We start from the raw sequence: 23,663 nt of genomic DNA on the forward strand, positions 1-23,663 counted from the left end.
TGCCTGTCAATGCAGCCTCAATGTGCCCATCCATGCAGCCTCACTGTGCCCATCCATGCAGCCTCACTGTGCCCGTAAATGCAGCCTCACTGTGCCCATCAATGCAGCCTCACTGTGCTCATCAGTGCCACCTTACTGTGCCAATCATTGCCGCCTCACCATGCCAATCAATGTAGCCTCACCATGCCCATCATTGCAGCCATACTTTGCCCATCATTGCCAACTTACCATGACAAACATTGCTGTCTCACTATGCCAATCAATGTAGCATTACCGTGCCCATCATTGCTGCATCACCATGCCAATCATTGGCGCCTTACCATGCCCATCATTGCAGCCTTACTGTGCCCCTCATTGCCCCCTCACAATGCCAATCAATGTAGCATCACTGTGCCCATCATTGCCGCATCACCGTGCCAATCATTACAACCTTACTGTGCCCATCATTGCTGTCTTACCGTGCTAATCATTGCCACCCCACAGTTAGAGCCAGTGGATTATGTACAGACACAGCACGCATCTCACGCTGTGTCACGGAGCTCAGTGTGAAAGGTTCAGTCTCGCTATGACAAAAGTCTTGCCCCCCTCCTTGACCAGCTTGTGTGATAGACAGAACACTGCGACTATCACACGAGCTGGTCTAGGAGGAGGGTGGAACTTTTGTCACAGCAAGACTTCACGCTGACCTCTGTAACACAGCGGTAGTCTGCATAGCATTGCTCAAAGTGGCCCCAGGGCAGGCGGCCTACTGGGAAATGTCCCCGTATCCCGGTAGGTCAGTCCGGCCCTGAGTCTAGGCCATCTTTCATAGAGCAAAAATTATTTTTTTTAGATCCACAGAGAGTTATTTGCCATGAAGTGCCATGTTGAACTTTTAGTGACCAGTATGAGAAAGTGAAAGCGATAACACTAAATTTAACACACCTGCTCCCCATTCACACCTGACGCCTTGTAACACTAACAAGTCACATAACACTGGGGAGGGAAAATGGCTAATTGAGACCAATTCAGTCATTATCACTTAGGGGTGTACTGACTTTTTATAGCTGTGTGTTGAGTTGTTTTGAGGGGACAGCCAATTTACACTGTTATACAAGCTGTACACTCACTACTTTACATTGTAGCAAAGTGTTATTTCTTCAGTGTTGTCGTCACATGTCACTTTTGTGAGATACTGTATGCACATAGAAGTTTCACTGGAGCACTATAAAAAAAAACATTTTTTGAAGCACTTTAATGCATATTTTTGATGTATGAAGATAATTTTACATATGGACATTTACTATATAAACTTTAGCTGAATGTATCTTTTTTTGAATGAGTTTATTGCACTTTATTGGTGAAATAGATGGACTGATATAATCTTAGGACAGTGCTGTGAATAGAGTAGAGACATTATGCTTATTATGTTCAGTTGTATTATGTTATTGTCACCAAACAGATGCAATGTTGTGTATAGAAAAGTAAACCTGCATTGAGAAAAGCAACAAGTTCAATTTAATCCTCTCCTAACCAGCACTCCATATGCATCCCTCACTCAACAGCTTACACACGTCTGTGGAGTGGACTCTCCCTGTGTGAAAGTGCTGGTGCTTGGTGATTGGCCTAACACTATCACATGGAATGAGTCTAATGTTCCTACATACTCAGAAGTACCAAGTATTTTCTTTGCCCGTGTCATCTTAATGGAGGGGAAATTAAAAAAAGGGTGATTTTTTTTTTGTTGCTGGGGAGGGGAAGTTAAAGCAAAGCACAGGTCTGCTATAAAACTGGCCTGTAGCCACCCAAGGAGGCTTATATATTCTTGATGCCAAAATATGTTGTGAATTGTATATATTACAGGTAAATTCTTTTGTATTTGAAATCACTTTTAGTTTTCCTTGCTGGCAATAGCGCAGTGAAACAGGCAATTGTCTGTGGCTACTGTTTTAGAAATCACTGTAAGAATGAGAATAGTGCACACACTGACATGCCCACTGTCTTCTCTTTTAAAGCATAGTAAAACCTAAGAACAAAAATGTACCATATTCTAGCTTACCCAGTGGTGTCCATAGGCAATGTAGCCTGCACCAGGAACTGCCATTTAGGGGGTGTTTGCAGGGGTAGAATTTTCAATTTTTTTATGTGTTCTAACAAAGTGCAGGTATAGAAAAAACTTTTCTAGTTGGCTGGGGGCAGAAGCAGTGATCTGACCTCACTCTACTCCCATCAACATCAGTCTGTCGCAGTACGCTACCACTCCTGCCATGTTCCTGCTGGAATTGGTGAGTGACACTGTGAATCACTGATACAAGGCAGCAAAAAGCTATTGAAACTGATGATGTCTAATAAATTAGTTAGTAGTATGCTAAAATTTAGTGATAAGATTACAAGCCCTTTCATTAACTGATGAATGTTTAATGTAAATCTGGTGTGGTGATCTGGGTGAGTATATGTCCTTTTGTTGCCTTGTAGTCTGTTCCCAAAGGTGCCTTCAATGTTTTTGGCAGTGTCAGTACAGTACTGATTGCATACCTGTATCATGTTTTTGACAGTGTTAGTATGATGCTGATTTCAGTATGGTACCAATTTTGTATCTGGGGATATGTTTATACAGTAATGAACTGTAATGTTTTCATGATTTCCATATATTAAATAAAGGCAGTTGTCTATGTTGTTAAAAACACACTAATGTGATTAAAAAGTGTTCTATTACTTTTTTCCACTTGTTTTTATTGTGTTTTTTTAAATGGCATGATCAAATAATTTAATATATTATGCCTCTACAAAAAGTATACTGTATATTTTGATGTCACATGGGGATCAAAAAAGGATCAGCCCTGTGTGCCAGAAAGTCTAGGTATGCCACTTAGCTTACCAGTTCTTAAAGTGGTTGTAAACCCTTACAAACCACTTTGACCTACAGGTAAGCCTAGATTAAAGCTTACCTGTAGGTCCAAGAAATAAACCGTGTAGACAGTGTAGACAGCGGCACGCAGGCGCACTGAGCAGGCCGCAGATCACTGCGATATGCCGCTCGTGACGGCTCCCGTGTGCTCCGGAGAATCACAGTGCCGAAGCAGCGAGACCCGGAAGTTACTCCGGGATACATGGCAGTGGTGAAGATGAAGACGGAGGACCGCTTCGGGGGCTTCGTTCTCAGGTAAGTTATTCATAATGAGCTAGTATGCTATGCATACTAGCTCATTATGCCTTTGCCTTGCAGGTTGCATTTTTTTTTTTTATAGCGTTTACTTCCTCTTTAAATGTTCAAGCTAAGAACATTATAAGAAAGTACAGAAAATATACTGTATGTTGATTTTGCCAGAAATACAGAATCCGTGTGAGTTCCTGTGAGTAGAACTAGAAACAAGAACAATAAGGAAAGACTGACACAATCGTGAGGCAATTGGCAATGCAGATAACACAAGGGTCCCTTGGCCCCTGCATTGTCAAGTACATAGTTACATAGTTAGTTAGGTTGAATAAGGACACCAGTCCATCCAGTTCAACCTGAGTGAGTGTCTACAATTGTCCTTATCCCTGTACATTGCACACTAACATCGGTCCCTACCCTCAAGGAGCCCACAATCCAAGGTCCCCGTTCATATACTAGGGCCAATTTGGGACAGATTCGTGGTTGGGATTCAAACCAGTGACCCTTTTTACTGCTAGGTGAGAGTGCTAACCACCACACCACTGTGCCGCCCTATAGTGGAATAGCATTGCGTGTTTAGAACACACAGCCTCCAACACTTCCTCCAAAAATCCCAGAAGTGTCAGAGGTGATTAAAAAAATTGAATATGTGTGTTCATCACAGCGGGGCAAAGAATTTGCAAAACAAATGATTTGTAATATATGCTTATATGAGAAATGTAAGTGTATCTATCATTTTGTTCTCTGGTCTCTTGCAAGAAGAGTTTCTTCTTCATTCTATTACCATATCTTGGCTAGATAGTTATTTACTTTATGTATCTAGCCTATCAGAAAAGGAATGTAAGTTTTACTTCTCATTGATAGGGCTTTATTTCCACTTACTTGCCAATTTTCGAAATTTCATAAGCATTATCAATGGTCCCCTTTCCAGCAGAAACAGCAGCTGTTATCAGAAGACGTGGACGTTTGGTCTCTTCTCCTTCTTTCTCAAATGCAGCAAGCAGTTCCTTAAACAAGGGAAAAACATGAAAAATATTCTTGAGTATTTAACCGAAAACAAAAATAGTTGGATATGGCATTTTGTTGAGCAAACTGCATATTAAGCCCTGGTTCACGCTGAAGCAGTGTGATTTCAAAGCTGCAGATCAGTGTGATTTGTACTGCCGATTTCATTGTGACTTGCAAGTTAATTTAACAGAATTCGATGCAAGTCGCGATGAAATAAAAAAACGTAGTGCAGAAACCTTTTTCATAATCACTGCGACATGTGTTGCGGTGATAAGAATGGTTCCACTGCTGGCAATGGGGCGCAACATGTCATTCGATTTGAAACTGTCAAATTGCATGAAAAATCACACTGGTGTGAAGGAGGTCTAACTTACTCAGCCTGAAAATTAGGTTGAGAATTAGTCATCCCCCTCTACCAGACCACTGCTTGCCTCTTGCACCCCCGAATCATGTGACCTTTCCAGATATTTGCCCATGTCTACCATCTGCCCACTGCCACTGTGCTCTTCCATTAAAATTACCCAACAATAAGCACACTGGCAACATTGTGTTAGAGCAAGGGTCCTCAAACTATGGCCAGTGGGCCAAATGCAGCCCGCTACAAGATTTTATCCTGCCCCCTGATTTAAGGGCAACCCTGATGTAAGGTCGGACTTTGATTTGGACTCTGATGTAAGAGGGACTCTGATTGGGCCTAAATGTAAAAGTGACTTTGATAAGGGCCCTGATGTAAGGGGGGACTCTGATGTAAGGGGACCCTGATGTAATGTGGGACTCTGATGTAAGGGAGGCTCTGACGGGGAATTTGATGTAAGGAGGGAGGTACCCCGATTTAAAGGGATATACATGATTTAAAGGAAACTCTGATGGCTTAAGGTTATTTGGAACTTCTCTGATTTGTTTAAGGCTACGTTCACACTAGAACTTGGTGTGGAAAACACTGCAATTGCGATCTACAGCGGGTGTCAATGTTAGATTAATGACATCCCAAATGCATGTCAAAAACATAGAACATTTACCTTAAACATATCGCAGGGTATAAATGTACCATATAATCAGGATGCAGTGAGTTTCTAAAATGATTGCATGCACTACTTTTGATGAGATGCAATGCAATTTGAGCTCATTCAAAATTAATGGGCTCATATGGCACCACACTGAACCTCCTGTGAATCGAACTGGAACGCGCTGTGTGTTCCTGCGCGATTTATAGTTTGAACCAAGCTCTGAAGTTATTTCTCTGTTGTTCTGAATCATATCATGCTGATCACACTAAAAAAAACTCAAAGTAAAACTCATTCATTCATTTACATGTGTCCATTCGTTTTTCACCAGCCCCTAAACATTTGTAAAATATACTATATGGCCCTCGTACTGCAAAGTTCTGAGCCCCTGTGTTAGAGGACTCTTTCGGTCATACCAGCCTTTGCTTTTCTAAATAATTAATTATTTTTCATGTTCTTAGGTATATGTTGATGTCAGCCTACCACCCTTGGAGCCGTCCTTGGTCTTACAGAAGTTACACTGTAGCACTATTCTCCAGCTATCTTACCCTGCCTTTCACTCTCTAGTAACAGCCACTGCAGTGTACAGATAGTGTTAGAAAAAAGAGATGAAGAGATAGGAAGCAGTGATGTTGCATGGTTTGCTGGGTCAAACAACATACATAAATGTTATTATTATTATTATTATTATTATACAGGATTTATATAGTGTTCAAATGTCTATAGAATTATACATACATAAAATTCACAGAAAAACAAACAGTATTCCTACTAAGTTGTTATTGAACATCGACCTGTTTGCAGCAGCAACTAAAAATCCTGTGCTGGTACTGTTTGGGGTGAGGCTTATTTTATACTAAAAATCCTATAGCTCCTGTAGCTATTTATAACATGTAGATTATCCCTATCACTAGAACTTCCTGCCTGAAACTTTCAAAAGATTCAAAGTATTAGACCCATGATAGGTTTGTATTGTCTTTACAGAAAGTGTTTATTTTTTTATCCTGATTGGAAACATTTCTAAACAAAATACAGTTATTTTTCTAGTTTGTATAAGGATTAAACTGTCAGGGTTTTTTCTTTTTACTCTCTGTGTAAATGGCCCAAGTTAAAATTGGAACAGCTTAAGTGGTGCAACCTGTTTTGAGGCTTGTATTCCTCTGTTCTACCGGCCAACAATCAAAATTGTATCCTAATGCTGTTAGCAATACTTCAATCTGTAGCACACTTCAATTATTCATGTAAACACTCTCATCTCATTGCATGAGTGTGAAAACCCCCAAAAAAATTTGGGCATCAGAAGGAATAAACCTGCTTGCCAATAATTTAATTTAGTTGCATACCTCTATCAAAACTGTGAAGCGCTGTTTGTCTTCTGGGGGACTACCTCTTTCTTCAGAGCCTGGATATTCCCAATCTAGATCCAAACCATCAAAACCAAACTTTCTAAGATGATCAATAACCGATTCAATGAATATCTTGCGATTTGTGGCAGAGGAAGCCATTGCGGTAAACCTAAAAATAATTGTTAAACAAGCATAAATTTTATCCGCCTTTTAGGATTTCTTCACTCTGAACACTTACGTTTTTATAATACTAAGCATCTTACTTCTGGACTCCAAAATTCCATCCTCCAATGGCCAATAAAATCAGGAGATCAGGATTCCTGTATTACGCAGAGCAAAAAATATGAGTAGGGTCAGTGAAAAAAGGCTTAGACAATATAAAATATATTTTTTCTCCTTTTACTTTTACAACTGAACTTCTTGTTTCCTTACAATATATGCATCTGTTTGCTATGACATACAACTCTGTCTGTAGTATGAAAAACATATATATGTAGGCTTTACCTTCACCAACCTGGTGCCAAGGCTGGGTTCACACTTAGCCCTTGTATACACGGTTGGAGAATCCGTCAGAATGTGTCCTATCAGACCGTGTCGTCGGATAATCCGACTGTGTGTGGTATGGCCATGCTCACATAAGATTACCTAAACAAGCAGGTGTGGGAGCTCGCCCCCTAAGCTGATACACAGACCAGAGACCCCTTGCATTTTTTGCATGTCCGCATCCAATGAGTGGGATCCAAACGGAGCACACAGGATTACACAGCGAGATTCTTCACAGCAGAGATAGGCTTAAAAGATACCAGAGTCTGGTAAGCGGCCATCTGAGTGAATATTCAGGTGAAGGTGTAGGACTCCACCCACGGATATCCACATACATGGGAAGATAGATTGCATGATACATACTTTAATGATGCAAAAAAGACTGTGAAGGACTCTGTCATTATAGGATGTTGATGCTGGACTGATTAACACGGGATAGTGTTTTTTCCTATATATATGATCTTTTCTATGTTTATGGTCACAAGCTCTTTAAATGATTATTAATATACTAATAATGCATTTGATCTAAATGAACTGCACGGTGTAAACAGGCGATTGATGGTTTCATTAGTATGCAGTATAAGCGCTGTTAGTGGTTGTTTTTGGGTTTCCAGGTCGATCACATTGATTTATATGTGTGTGGTATGCATCGGACTGATTCCGTCGGACCCAATTTTCCAACATGTTGGAAATATTTCCCGACCAACTGGGCCGGTCGCACCTACTCCGATCATGTGTAGAGAATTTTGATCGGACCAAGTGCCACGCATGCTCAGATCAAATTCTTACATCAAAGCTATTGGCTACTAGCCTGAATGTAGTCCTATCGTAACGAAATTACGTCATCACGTTCTGAAAGATCGGATTTTTTGACAACTTAGTCTGACCGTGTGTATGCAACAGTTTCGGACAAGATCCGACGGACAAAATCCAACTGAGAAAATCTCCAACTGTGTGTACAGGGGCTTAAAGTGCAAAACTGTCTGATCCTTAAACATGAACATTTCTGTTACCCCAACATGACAATAATCTTTGCAATTCAGGGTTCTCTGTTTAACTGCAGGTGAAATGTAGTATTTCATCTGCTTCAGTCACTTATTTGACTTTTGGAAATATATTAGATAAAAAATATATTTGAGCTCTGAAGATGTAAAGCACTGCAGGCTAAAATATCTGTCATTGTTAATGAGAAAACATATACTGAAAGGAATAGCTAGCATTTAGACATAGAGGCAAATAGAGGAAAATGTTATACTTACCTAACGTTAATTTTCCTTTCCTGATGCAAAGCATGACATCATATACCTATGGGTAGGCTCTGCCCCCTGCCCTATATCAGGACCTGTTATACTATATAAGTAAATCTCCTCCATGCATGCAGCATTCTCGTAACTTAGTATCACTGCAAAGCCTTTTCGGGAGGGACCTATATGCTCTCATGCTTTGCATCAGGAAAGGAAAATTACTGTTAGGTAAGTATAAAATTTTCCTCTTTTCTGACACAGCATGACAGCATATACGTATGTGATGTACCAAATCACCAGACAAGACGGGTGGGTAACGCTGTACTATATATATATATATATTTTAATCCATGCTGCCAGCCCATTTCTCCTTCCTTCTGGAATGACAAACAGATTTTTAAGATGGACACAACGTCCAGACTGTGCGGTGCTTCTGATGCTTCCGCCTGGAATGTTGGGAGTATTATTTCCTGATTTCGATGGAATAGTGTACTGATTTTAGGCCTGCAATGTGGAAGGGTTCATAATACTAGTATGGTGGTCAGTGTTGCCAACCCCCAAAGTGAAATTTACTGGCAGGACACCAAAATTTACAAACGGCACTAATTTTTTACTGGCAAAAAACATGAAATTTACTGACAGAACTGCATTTGTTACTGGCACTGCAAAAAAGTACCTAAAATGCCTGTTTTCAGTGCTAAACGGTGCAAATATCAATATTTAAACTATAAACATGTTGCTAGTGCTATTTGCAATGTGTTTAAGTTAAACAAAAGTCAACAACCATATTTCTCCATTTACATGGAACAGGAGGGGGTCAAAAGCTACGCAGACATGGTACGAGGTCAGAGGCTGCGTGGACATGGTACGGGGGGTCAGAGGCTGCTTGGACATGGCACAGGGGGAGGTCAGAGGCTACTTAGACAAAGCATGGGGGTGTCAGAGGCTGCTTGGACATGGCACGGGGGGGGGGGGGGGGGTCAGAGGCTGTGTGTTTACTGTTCTACTATTGAATGGCTCAGTCCTGCTCTAACTGTCCTCCCTCCTCGGCTCAGGCTGATCAGCACAATTCAGTTTCATTCTGACTGACCTGGAGTGGAGAGTGGATGATCAGTCAGGCCAGCGCAGCGGCACTCTGTTCAGCTGCTCAGACTAGAATACTGCAATCACTGAGCAGCAAATGATATCACCTGTGATGTATTTCAGTTAGCTTGCAAACCTGGCCTGTTAATGGGCCCTGAGGACAGGATTGATGACCACTGGTCTAAATAATGAAAGGCTTGTAGGCCTTGTCTGCGTAAAATGGTTGTCACTGGTAGCAGAACTTTGAAGAAAGTTCTGGGCGAGGTTGACAGGCCAAATGGTAAGCATACAAACTGGAAATGCTGGTTCGACACTGCAAACCGCAGATATTTGTGAAAATGCAAATGCACCGAAACATGCAAGTATGCATCCTTCAGGTCGAGAGACAACATCCAATTGCCTTTTGCGAGGACCTGTGTCACTGATTGCAATGATTCCATTCTGAAGCTCTGGACCAAGGTTGTCTTGTTCAGGTTTCTTAGATCTAGGGTGGGTCTTAAGTCATCTGTTTTTTTCTGAATGAAGAAAAGTGGTGAATGCATTTGCTCTTGTATTGGTACTGGTTCTATCACGCCCTCCTGTAGCAGCGTTTGTATGTATTCGAATATCACCCGCACCTTTTGCTGGTCAAGGGGCAACTGTGTGGGAGAAAAATGGGGGATTATGGGAAGGGATAGATATTTCCAATGATGTCCCGACTGGACCACCTCTGTGACGCAGGGTTCCTTGACTCACTCCTATCTGGATGGAGACATTTTCAAAAGGGTTTCTGCTGAGCAGAAGCGTCCCTGTCTTTGGCCTCCGAGCAACCATTGTTTGGGGTGTTTTATCACTTTTTCTATATTCTTTGAGAGACCTAAAAGGCCTAAAGTCTCTTATTTATTTGGGTACTGCTTTCTTCCCAGGAAGCGTCTCTGCTTTGGCTTCACATTCTGTGGGAGCATACCTGATTTGCCTCCAGTGACTTTTGAAATTGCTGTTTCCATTATATTCCCAAACAGGGCAGTTCTGTCGAATGGGATATGACACCGAATAATTTTTGATGAGATATCCGCTGTCCATGGCTTGATCCATAGATAATATTAGTCTACATAAATTGCCTGCTACTGTGTAGGCTTTTTTCATGTCTGCATCCATCCTCCTATCTATAGGTTCTTTAAAGGACACTGCATCATCCATGGCGAGGGTTACGTGGTGGGCAAGCCTCATGACTGCCGCATTCACAAGAGGTGGTCCTTAAACGTGTGCATATCTTCTTTCTTAAATGGGTACATTCTGTTAATTCTGTTGAATGGTGACAACTTTCTGTCCACTTTATGCCACTCTTCTTGAATGCCATCTTCTATAAGAGGAAATTAGAGTATTGTTTTCTTTAACTGGGGATAATACTTTCTTGCTTTAGTAGGTTGTACCACTTCTTCTTCCCACTCAAGTGCCTCTCTAACCACCTTCACTAGAGGTTGTACTGAGGAATATCTGAACCCTATGCTGCTGTCTTCTTGCTGGGATTCCTCTCCAGAACTGGACCCTGGGAAAGGTTCTCTTATTTTTTGGGCCGCAGTTAGGCCCTCACTATTCCCGTTAGGTTGACTAGTTGTGGCCATCAAGTTCTGAAGTGACTCCTTGACTGTCTGTCTGATCATCAGGACCATATCAGCCTTCTCGGCCTCTTTATCCACTGCTGCTTCTAGCAGGCAGGTTTTACATAGCATTTTTCCTGTAAGGGCCCTTTGCCCACATCCCATACAGAGATCATCTCTGAGTTCCTCTTCCTGCTGTGTGTATTCTACACTGTGCTGCCTCTGTTGGAGGGCTTTAGAGTGTGTAGCCAAACTCTCAGAGCTTGAGCCATGGTGCTGTTGCATCTCCTTGCTCTTGGAGGGGTGTTGCGGCTGATGAGGGCTGAAACAGATTACAGCCTGTCAGTTTATGCACTCTTTTTTAGGATGCCATATAGACACATATACATACCTGCCCTCACCTTAGAATACATGACTGGTCTCTAGGAGCTCATCTTGCATCTAGAATTTACAGATAGTGCTGTCTCACTCATATGTCACAACATTGATATTGAAACTCTTTGACTTTGTATGTTTCCTACCTGTCTCCCAGGCTCGATTCCTGTGGCGCCTGACAGGTTCACGCTGGTGCACTTGTGCTTTAATGTGCTGCAGTGCACTTTCTCTTCCTCTGTCATTTAACTGCTGGGGGTCGGTGAGTCTCCCCCTGCAGCTTTCTGAACCGCCAATTGCATCCTTTCCGAGACCGTAAGTGCCTCTTGCTTCACCTGTTTCTTGATACTTCCTATGCTTTTCTTCCCACCGGACGTGGCGTTTCCACCTTCTTACTCTACCTGGCGAGGCTGCTGGTGCTCTGTAAGATTGTTCCTGTCTTGGAAGTAGTGCGGTCATTTGTTTTGGAGAAATGGCAGCCCTTAAATGTTTGTTTGCTGATGTTTTCAGATGGCTCTCCTAGACCAGATGCCTGCACACCTTCTTTCCTGGATCCTGAGGGGGGAGGTCTCCCCCATATAGGCATTCATGTCTGCCTGTACAGTGGGGAGTTTCAACACAGGAGAGGCTTGAACCTGTGCGGCTTGGCCAGAGGCATCTGGCAAGGTGAGGGAAAAATAAAAATCCTGCTTTTAGCAGTAGCATAACCGGTTGTAAAAAAGAGAAATGCTACATGCAGGGAGGAGACTTACTTATATAGCATAACCGGTCCTAATATAGGGCAGGGGGTGGAGCCTACCCATACATTATATGCTGTCATGCTGTGTCAGGAAAAGTGTTTTCTATTTAACAAGAAAGTCCCTTTTAAGAATTTTTGAGCTAAGTTTGAATGATACTTACTGTTTTTTAAGTGCAATGACTTGCTGGTATAGCTCCTCATCATTGACTTCATAAGGAACGATTTTGTGATTTTCCATGGAGGCAAATGCATAAATGATGTGTGTGCAGAGATTTGGGTCCACATTGTTTGGAAAATAAGCAGTAGGAGACGGACGGTACTGGGACCAGTTGGTAAAGTAGCAGACCACCTTGTAGGCAGAGCCTGGGATAAAGAACATTAGAAAAAAAAAAATGATGCTCAAAGTTTTTGTTTACCAAAGATATTGATAGCTTAGACCAAAGCATATACAGCATTATACCTGTGGGATTCCCCTGGAAGCTTGAAATCACTATATTAAATCATAATCATGCTACTCCAGTTATCCCCACTAGCTTATGGGTCTAATGTCAAGCAGCTGCCCTGCTACTTACTGAACACAGTAGGTTGATTGATTGGCACAGGTTCTTTTCAAATTTTCTCAGTGCTCCCTTATTGAACGAGGTGGAGAGACAGATTTCATGCTCCCCTCTTTGTCTAATCAGAGAATACTTTGCATTCAATGAGAAAATGTAAAGCATTCTTTGAATGATACCCAAGCTGAGCAGCCAACTTTCTTTGTTCATAACGAATCCGGAAGCCACACAGCATGGGGCCCCAGAAGGTAGTGGTGATCACTATAGTAGTGGTGCCTACTACAGGGATTGCCAGCTTCTATAAGGATCCCATGGGTATGGTATATACATAGTTAAATGGATACTAAAGTCTCCTTTTTTCTGTTTAAAAATAACATATCATACTTACCTGCTCTCTGCAGTCGTTTTGCACAGAGCAGCCCAGAGCCTTCTCTTCTTGGGGCCCTGTTTGAGTCTCTTGGCCCCTCCCTCTTATTGAGTGCCCCCACAGCAAGCAGCTTGCTATGGCGGCACTGCATTAAGATAAAAAACCTTCATATGAGATGCTCTAATTTTGGTTTCAGACACCAGATGTCCTTCACAAAATGTATCCCTCCACCTCTGACCGATGCTAGCAATGCCAACGCGACAGGGGCTCTCTCTTTCACATCTATTGGACATGTCCCCTAATAGCCCCATACTGGAATTCCATCCAACTATTACTGACCTACTTCTTTGAGATACCCATACCCTTCACACCTAAATTTTTCCTATATGGCCTATCTCAAACGAAAATGACCAAACCATGCAAGAAATTGCTTAGACACATACTCACAGCAGCCCGCTGTCAAATAGCCCTAAACTGAAAAAAAAACATACCCCATCCCAAGAGGCCCTATACACTAGGATTAAAGACGTTGAATTGATGGAAAAAATAACGGCCAGAATGGGAGACAAGCTGGACGAACACAATGCGACATGGGATCGTTGACATCTTCGGGAGGACACGCGGTGAGCTGGCATGGGAGCTCACCTCTCCTTTTCACTATTATTTTTGTTTTTTATTATTTAATTCTTTGTGCACCTTGCAGACTACTCATGTAAGGCTATGTGTGACAGCAGTTGTAGATATTGCTCTTCAAGACTATGCCTTAAGATACTGTAATTAAAAGTCACAGTTTACATGCACACCCTACCGCTGCATACTGTTGATCTCTGCATGTATTGTTAAGCTTTTTTATTGAACCTGCTAATAAAAACTGTTAATTAAAAAAAGATAAAAAAATCTTTCTGCCTTTACAACCACTTTAAATTGGTCCAAGGTGGACCAATGCAACTATGTAAAAATGCCATACATGGAACTCTTCTTTAACAATTTAAAAAGTATATGAGACTTTATGATTGGGTTCAGATCTACTTTAATAAAGTGTGAAGAGAGGTTTCATGAATTTAAATGAATCTTTGAACATCCAGTGTTTACGCCTGCACAGCACTTCAATTACTGTGTGCCCATTCTTGCCTCATTTTATGAAGGTGCTTGACATTCAGAGAACCCCCCACATGGACCACACCAGACCCCATGCCCTCATGCTTTGAGGGAGGGGGGCTCCCCCCATGTTGATGAGGACAAGGACTCCTTCCCCACAATCCTGCAACCCTGGTCCGGGGGTTGTGGGGATGCGGGGGGGGGACTTATCACAATCTGGAAGCCCCCTTTATCAAAGGGGGCTCCCAAACCCGCCCCCCATGTGAATGAGTATGGGGTACATAGTACCACTACTCATTCACCAAACAAAAATATAAAAAGTAAATAAAAACGCTAACACAGGGGACCATGCCCCGGTGATGTCACTCAGAGACCTCCATCCATGATGTCTTGGGGCCCCTCCTCCAAAGCACCCCCCCATATTGAGGGCATGTGGCCTGTTATGTTTCAGGAGGGGGGGGGCACTCGCTTGTATACCCCTTTCCTGGCCTGCATGCTCGGATAAGGGTCTGGTATGGATTTTTGGGGGGACCTCACTTTTTTTTAAAATTTTGGCTTCGGTTTTCTCTCAAAATTCATACCAGACCCAAAGGGCCAGATATGGATTGGGGGGCCCACACTGTTTTTTTTTTTAATTTTTTTTTTAATGCAAGCACTAGATTAGGAATCCCGCTGATGGCAGATGAGTTATGGTTGTTAAGGAAGCTGCGGCTGTTCCTTAGCAACCAACTATTCACAATGAATCCAAATGAAATAAATGCATTAATTAATTTCATTATAATTATTTATTTATTTTGCTTCATTGAATTTCATTCCTATGTCCATTTGGAAATTTGGATACATATGAATCTCCGAAAATGAAATTTGCGTCCGAAAAACAAATATTAACAAAACACACATGTCTATTGAAACATAATATGTCTATTTGACATAAATACATGATGAATAAATCCAGTACAATAATAATACTTATTGTTGACATATTTGTTAAAGTGTATGTAAACCCTAATGCTGAGTCCACATGACTGGACTTTCGGCGGAGGTCCGACGGACTTTCTGAACGAACAGACTTGGCCACACACGACCGGACTAAGTCCATTTGAAAGTCCGTTCTTTTTGGACGTGTTGACGTAAGACGGGACTAAACAAGAAAGTTCAATAGCCAGTAGCCAATAGCTGCCCTTGCGTCATATTTGGTACGTCGGACTAGCACACAGACAATTTTTAGTCTGTCGGACTTGAGTCTGCCGGATAGATTTGAAACATGTTCTATTTCTAGGTCTGTCTGATTTTTTTTTATAAAAAGTGGTTGGACTAGCCCACACACTATCGAATTGTCCGGCTGACTGATCCCGTCTGACCTAGTCTGCCGGAAAGTCCAGTCGTGTGTAGGCGGCATAAGAAGAACTTTTTTCTTTTTTACTCCACATGATATGTTTGCATACCATCAAAAATATTTTGTTATATCTGTTGCATCAGTGCAAATAAATACCTGTTGATTTGCCATAAATACTGTGAGCTCTCTGCCTGTGCACAAGAAGGAGTAAGGGAGATGAGGGAGAAGGGGATAAGGACAGGTAGAGCTAGCCAGTGCTGACACCACATGCTTCAGAGTTGTCACGTCAAAGAGGAATGTAGGAGCATACTATATTTCTGGCAAATCAACCGTTATAATTTTTTACTTGCATTATGCCTAAAGGTTAAACATGGGAAAATGTGAAAGTGTTCCAAAGATGTACTACATTTTTTAAAAATTTTGCCCTGACAGAAGCTTTAAATTCTTGCACATACAAGCTAGTTAAAAAATTAAAAAGAGACACTGGATAAAGTGAGAACATAGAAACATCTGGTACTAAATAAAAAATAAACTGATTTGATTGCCAGAATGATTGCAGGCTACATGTAAGAAATATGTATTTAATACAATGGAGGGTGAACAATGGAGATTATTTGCTTCATCAATAAATAGCAAATTATTTTTGTGTGCAATCATTATGATTGTGTACAACTAGTTTGTTTCTTACCTAGCTGCAGAAGAGCCAGCAAACCTTTTAAAAATAAAAAAGAACAATCAAAAATCTCAGTCACGAACAACATCATCCAATAATCACACCCCCCTCTATCATACACAGCTAAACATACGCTACTATATTTTAAAGATGTTTTCCCAGCATTAAATGCAAGCAGTGTAAGCATCTGGTACAGCAGAGCTCAGACTGAGAAAGTGGAAAGCAGCACAAGAAGCCAATCAGTTGTAATGCAATGCTGATATGCTAACCAGGGACATATGGATGGATAGGAGAGAGCAGAGAGATAGAGAGATAAGCACATTAGTTTACAACTTGTCCTTCCACTGTTCAGTCAAAGGCTGGGGAAGGAACAAAACTTGTTGTTAGTTAACTGCAGCAGAGAAAATCCAGGTATTTCAACCTGCCAGACAAGGCTATGCTATGTGCCAGAGTTGTGTATGTCTCTGATCTGGATGGACAGAAATACAATTTTTTACTTGAGTTTAGCTTTATGTAATGTAGTATAGAGAGTTCTAGTGCAAAAATATCAGGACTTAATGTTTAAAGTCTTGCCTGAGTACACCAGAAGATGTATAAGTAGCCCTTCATTTTACCACTTAAGCCTCGTACACATGATCGGATTTTCTGATGTTAAATGTGTGATGACAGGCTGTTGTCGGATTTTCAGAGTACAAACACGCATGCTCGAAAGCAAGGACAAGCCAGAAGCAGTCGGTCTTGTAAATTAGTGTTCGTAATGGAGACTTAATATTCGTGACGTGGCAAATTATGAAATCTTGAAATGCAGCGCACGTTCTCTTCTTTAATGGGATAATAATGAAGCTGCTTTGCTGGTGATACTGATGGAGTTATTTGCAAAAACATTTTCAAAGGCTTTTTTTCTAGTGATATCAAGAATAATATTATTATTTTTTATTTTTTTTGGGCAAGTTACAACAACACCATTATCCCATAGTTTTTAAGATTAAAGATACAACTATGTTGGTGTCCCTTGTCAAATTTACATTGTAATTGTATCTTTTTAAATGTAACAGCCTACTCCCAAACTGTCATTTGAAGTAAGCCAAGTATTATTCTACGCATTTTTTTTATTGTGCATTAAAAAAAGATTTTTTTTTACATGCTATCTGCCAATAGAACTTAACCAAAAAGTGCATTCTATGCATAAATATATAAAATATACCAAATCAAATCATTATTGAACCAAATAAATAATGTCAAAGCAATAACTCCAAGGCCAATAACACATTATCTCCTCTGATTCCGCAACATGTCTGGTTGACGAACTGCTGTTCAGAAACGAACTTAAAAGCACAAAATGAAAAGTGTGAAAACCAACACGCACCAAACTTCTACTAACACGAAATTAGCAGAAGAAGCCCAAAGGGTGGCACTAAAGAGCTGAAAAACTATGTCGTACGTCACTACGTTTGTGATTGTTGGCCAACAATTGTGTGACGTGTGTGTGTGCAAGACAAGTTTGGGCCAACGCCCTTCAGACAAAAGTCCATGTTTTTTTGGCCAACAATTCGATCGTGTGTACAAGGCTTTAGTCTCTATTTTCACTTTGTAAATGGTGACTTAACTACTTCTTAAACAAGCCTCTTCTGCTCCTAGGTGGGGCTTTATGTTTAAAAGTGTCAAATAGATGAAATGTTTCACCATTGTTAATTTGAACATAACAACCCCACCTGCTAAAAAGACCTTTATTTGGTGCAGACATGCGCTTGGAGTATTTAGCTGCCTTGCACAGGATGGGTTGTTGCTGTACCTTTAAGAAAGAGAGGCTGTCTCCAGGTGAACTCCAAGGTGTGCCCTAGTTGGGATCTCAGTGAAGATATTTGCAATGTTTCAGAGCCACGCAGGACCTCTTCATCAAGCCGAAATGTTGCATTATCCTTGTGTTGTGATCATGCAATAAATCATCCTTTGGATGCTATCTATGTCGTTCCATGGTGTGCTGGCAAATATCTTTACTGTGGCTTGAACCAAGTATCCAGCTGGTTGTTGCTACAGCACCCAAACTTAAGAGCGCATCCAGGAATGTGTGCGATGGGAATATGAAGTACTAATTGGGATCTCAGACACTTTTAGACTTTTTCAAGGACCTTTTTTATTACTTTTTTGCACCAGTTCATTTTACTCTTTTGTAGAGTTCCAGTCTCCTCACATTCAACATGCTTTGACATATGTCAGGTGCCTGGCCATTGACTACACACTACAATTGATTTGGTGGCCCCTATGTCACTACAGGAAGCAGGGGATGGTGGATGAAATCACAGCACTTAGTGGGGGATGAAGGCATCTGTTGCTCCTGGAACTATATTCCAATGTACTGTATATTGTACATAATATAACTGGGTATTAACAATTATTGTATAGGTAAAGTTGATGCAGGGAATATCCAATTGCCTCCCGGGGAATCAGGAAGGATTTTTTTCCCCTGCTGTAGCAAATTGGATCATGCTTTGCTGGAGTTTTTTCACCTGTTTGGGACATTGGGTGTCATAATAATGACTGCCACCACATTACCTACTGTAAATTGATAATAGCTATTACATAACAATCCTAACAGTGAAATCACAACACTGTTTGTGATATCACACATTTTGAGATCATAATATTGACAATGACATTAAAGTACAATTTGTGCCAACACTATGCCTGCTATGACACAAAAATACACACATCACAATAATAAGGATGACATCACAGTCTGCATAATTGTGCATGAATGTGACATCACAAAGCATTTTGTGGCAAGAGAAATGCTGTTCTGTGGCCATTGTGACAGAAAATTCAAGTCTATTTTTTTTACCTTAATGTTTTCTTTGCATTAAGATAAAAACACCCAACTAACTTTTCTAGCACCCCTGTTCCTAAACACTTACCTGACTCCTGTCACTTCTCCAGTGCTGTCCTGGCTACAGCACTGCTCCTTTCTCTTCCTGGTCCTCACTTTCTCTTCCTCTCTTCCTGGTCCTCACAAGAGACACTTACAGCAGTGGGAGGCACAGGCTCCCGCTGCTGTCAGTAAAACTCCTATGAGAAAGGATTGGGGGGCGTTGCTTACCGGCGCTGTGTATATCTATGGACCCGGCTTGCTGAGGCAGTACCCAGAGGAGGGGGGAATGGACAGCACCTGCAGATGACTGCCAAAGAAAAGGTGAGGGGTCTTCCTGTACAATATAATTGCACAGAGAAGGTAAGTATAACCTTTTTTTTTAATTTAACAAAAAAAGCCTTTAATATCACTTTAAGAAAAATCTAAAAGGTTAAATTAGCCACCAAAATGGGACACACCTACTTTAGTGACAAATATCAAAAGTGTGAATTCACCCCCATTATATGGAGACTTTCTCTTTCTGTGAAGTCAGGGAATCTCCTCACTGAAAACACAGGCAGCAATAAAAAACCCCAAAGAGTTTCTAAACCTACTATACCAAAATTAAAGTTAAATTGTAATTTATTCTACATTTAATTAATAATGAGAGTGGCAACTACCTTTTCTAATTTAATTTAATACATTTTCTATTTTTCTATATTGTCCATGTTCTCCTATCTGACTAATACTCTGCACGCTGCCTCTTTGAAAAGATTATTAAAGTATGACTCTACACTATAGAGTTGTTGGTAAATTTTGTTGATCTGGGTTGTGATGTCATCCACCTTTCCTCTACATCTCATCCAATCAGAAAATGTCTTGTATTCATGGAAAAAATACAAGGCTTCTCTGAATGCCAAAATAGAAACCCCTGTGTTCAGTGTGCAAGTCGTTGAAGTAGCACGCCAAGATCACAGTTATCACTGTATGTAGTGTGGACTACTACAGTGATCTTCGGCATCACCAGCTGCCCTGTACATATCGGATATGAATACTTGACCAAGGTAAATTGCCCAAAAAAATTAAATAAAAAGGAGTCCTGGAGTTCCACTTTAATGAAGAGGGGGGTCTTCTGCATCTGGCAACATTTTGCAAGGGTTCAATAACACCTCTCCGCATTATCAATATTCTGTAGCTCACAGCAGCTAATTTTGCTTAAATACCTTTTGTGTAGAGCTACTCATAAATATTTACACAAATTTGCGATACAACACTGCCTTCTAGCTAATTTAGAATCTAGCTTTTATTTGTAATTATATTATAATATGAAGCTGCAGGCATTAAAATACATGATTACTGTCACATAAAGTTATAGAAATTACAGGTTTATCATTCATACATTTTGCATGTGTCATGTATTTACCAAACCAAAATATATGCCTGACACATGACTGTTTGCGAAATGTTCAAGCATCCCAACTGTTCATGCAACCCACCTGCCCACACCAGTATCTTCTGCATGTTGCCGTCTGTCAACGCACTGACTGAAGACATCTACTTATAATAGGGAGGAGCCCATATCAGCTAGGGAACAGTGCAGGTGCTAATGCAGATATGACAGAGTCCAAATTTCACATATCGAATAATTAAAGTACAAATATATATTTATCATCCCTATATAGAGTTGTAAACAGCCTAAAGTCAGAACCCTCTTGCTGGTTTCAGAATAGCTTCTTCCCCCTTCTTGCACAAGCTTAAGCATTGTCAGTTGACCTTGGCTGAAGTAAAATATGCCAAGGATATCGTTAGTTATAAAACTGTGTGCCAAATGGGGATAGAACATTGGCAGGTATGGGTCTAGCCTTTATTTGATTCAGATTGTAAAATGGTGCCACAGCCATTAAAATACATGATTGATGTCATATTAGGTCATAGAATGAACTCATACAATATATGGTCCATGTTAGTCATTTTCTAGCATAGTATTTATCAGTTATACATTTTGCATGTATCATGTATGGTATTTACCAAACCAAAATACATGCCTAACTATTCACACACTTTATATGAAAAAAAATAGCTTTAAACAGGATTTTGTATCAGTAAAAAGGTTTCAGTCCAATTTGGCTGTTGTGTGAAGGGGGCTTCTAATGGTTTGGTTCAGCTGCCTACTAGAGACCACCTCTGATCCATGGGTCATTTTTGTCTTAGCCTCTTCTATCAGTTGATAGATAAGCTGGGTTTCTCTAATTTAGGTCAGGATCCCTCTGGGGATCTATCATAAGAGGTGGACTTCATGCCCTCTCTGAAGTAAGAAATGTTCATACTTATTTTTGGGTGCATCTATTATGTCCAGTCTGAGAATTTATTTTCTCCTTATTGTGGAGGTTAGATTTACCCTTTAACTTAGTAGCATCAATGGCTCCTGCTTATGTTTGTATCTATTGAACCATGTAATATACATGAATACATGGCTGTAATTTCTACTTTCAACTGTGCTGGTCTAAGAGCTTCCTGTCAGGGCCACAAAAGAAAAGAATAGAGAAGTGGCCCCGTGGGATTGTCTAATAGAGGGCTATAAAAAATTTTAAGAACATGACCTCTGTGGCTGCTTTGCTGATTCTTTCTATTTTGTGTTTCATGTAACAAGTTGCCTGCTTTTGCTTGGAAGATTTACCTCAGCTGCTGAGCACCAGATTAGTGACAAACCTTTTGGTGGGAAACTTCTAGCCAATGAGTGTAAACTTTCACTTGTATATCCTTCCCTGTTACTTTGCAGAGTCAACATTTTCCTCACGTCTGTCAGCTGGACTCACCTCTGGATTCTCATCAGCCTTCATTTTGGATCTTTTAACCTGCTCCCCAGCCTACCCACCCTTTTGTTATTTTCCCTTGTCACGGTCCACCTATGTGAGGAAATATAGTCCACTTTGTGGGTAGACAGTAGTTGGTACGCTGTTATGTGGTTGGTGTAAGATGTTGCTGCTTGAGTGTTGGTGTCTAAGAATGTTGGTCTGTTAATGGTTAACAGTGGTTCTGTTTGATATTAAAGATTATAGTTCATTTCATAATTAAAATTGATTTAAACCCAATGGAGGGTTTTTTTCCACAATCCTTATTCTGTGTTTACTTTATTATTTATGTATGTTCTTATGGTATAATGGGTGTTAACCTCCCTGGCGATATTCCCGAGTGTGGCTCTGAGTTAATTTTCAGTACCAATAGCTGTAATCCCGAGCCATACTCTGGATTGCATCACAGTATCCAGGTACAGGTACTTACCTTGTCTCTAGGATTCCGCTATGTACTCCCGCTGTGTGCCCTGGACGGATCCTCCACCCAATGCAGCACTGTTTCGGGTTCCATTCCCTGTGAGCGCCGCTGCACATGGGGGCAGATCCGAGGGCAATTTCAAAAAGTACAAAACACAACACACACACAATACATTGTAATCTGTTAGGATTACATTACTGTATCAAATCATTTGACATCAGTTTTGTCCCTAGTGCTTTGTCCGGTGCCCTGCCTGCACTTTTATCATTCTTTCTGCCTGGAAACTTGAGACTGTCCATGGTATCCAAACAGCGCCCCTCTACATCAAAAGTGGTTTACGACCAGCTTGAAAACAGCGATAGTGAATTAGAATCACTTGCAGAACTGAGCGATAGTGATTTGTGGGAAAATTAGTCATCAGACACTGAAAGTGACAAAAGTGACTGAAAGTGATGACAGCGACGATTCTGTGGCTGAACTCAGTGATGTGCGAACTTGGTGCTCTATTGACTGCTTTATGGATCACTCAGTGCCCCCAAGATTCCCATTTACTGGAGCATCTGGTATGAAAATAGATGTTGAAGATGACAACCCCTTGGCATACTTACAACTATTTCTGACCGATGAGGTTATTGAAAAAATTGTTGCTGAGACAAACCGGTACCAATAGCAACAATTAGCTACTACACATCGGAAGTTTCTAAGAAGCAGAAAGTGGGGACCAGTGACCAAATATGACATTTGGAAATTTTGGGGGCCTAATACTTCAGTAAGTGGTGCGGAAACCCCTGCAGAAGTGGTATTGGACAACTAACAAATGACTTGCCACTCTATTCTTTGGCACGGTCATGTCAGAGTACAGATTTTCCCTGATCATTAAATATTTACATAATTGAAAACAAGAATTTGATGAAACTGTTGCAACAGAGTATCTACTGAGAGCGTGGCATCCAAGGAGTGTAGTGCAAAGAGGACACATATGCCAGAGTACCTACCAAAGGTGTTAATAAGCGATAGGGCTGCCCTCAGTGAGGATGTAGTATTACTAAGATACAAGAGAGTATCTTCAGCATAGAGGGATATTTTTTCTTCTACAGGATCTATTGATATACCACAAACCACTGGGGAGGAGTGCAAAAGGATCACCATTGGCTCCATAGCTAGGGGAGAGTGAGCACCCTTGCCTAGTAGCCCATGGGAACTTATACAGGGCCTTCACCCATGAGATAAATTTGGGGCTGAACCCAAAGCGAAGCAGGACCTCCCACAGTTAAATCCATTCTACCAAATCAAATGCTTTTTCAGCATCTAGGGAGGCCACTGCATCGGATTGGGTGAGATAATTTTTAGAGCCTAGTACTGTGTACATCCTCCTGAGGTTTATATCCGTGCCCTTGCCCAGCATAAATCCAGTTTAATCTTCATGTATCAGGGTGAGGATAACCTCATTAAGTCTCCTAGC

General features: G+C 41.0%; 1 protein-coding gene across 1 annotated transcript in view; it reads right to left on the minus strand.

The window, feature by feature from the left end:
• The window catches only part of LOC143984143 (acidic mammalian chitinase-like), a 38,154-nt gene extending 17,705 nt beyond the window's left edge, over nt 1-20,449 (minus strand). Inside the window, exons 1-6 of the mRNA XM_077484455.1 lie at nt 20,425-20,449; nt 16,099-16,122; nt 12,217-12,418; nt 6,758-6,814; nt 6,492-6,663; nt 4,019-4,143 (exon numbers count right to left, since the gene is read on the minus strand). Coding sequence (XP_077340581.1) covers nt 4,019-4,143; nt 6,492-6,663; nt 6,758-6,814; nt 12,217-12,418; nt 16,099-16,122; nt 20,425-20,449 — 605 coding nt within the window. The remainder of the gene's footprint in view (nt 1-4,018; nt 4,144-6,491; nt 6,664-6,757; nt 6,815-12,216; nt 12,419-16,098; nt 16,123-20,424) is intronic.
• Between the last annotated feature and the right edge of the window lie 3,214 nt (nt 20,450-23,663).

Source organism: Lithobates pipiens, unplaced genomic scaffold (genome assembly GCF_037356315.1).
Source record: "Lithobates pipiens isolate NorthernLeopardFrog02 unplaced genomic scaffold, aLitPip1_a1.2 Scaffold_16, whole genome shotgun sequence".
In the NCBI taxonomy this organism is placed as follows: domain Eukaryota; kingdom Metazoa; phylum Chordata; class Amphibia; order Anura; family Ranidae; genus Lithobates; species Lithobates pipiens.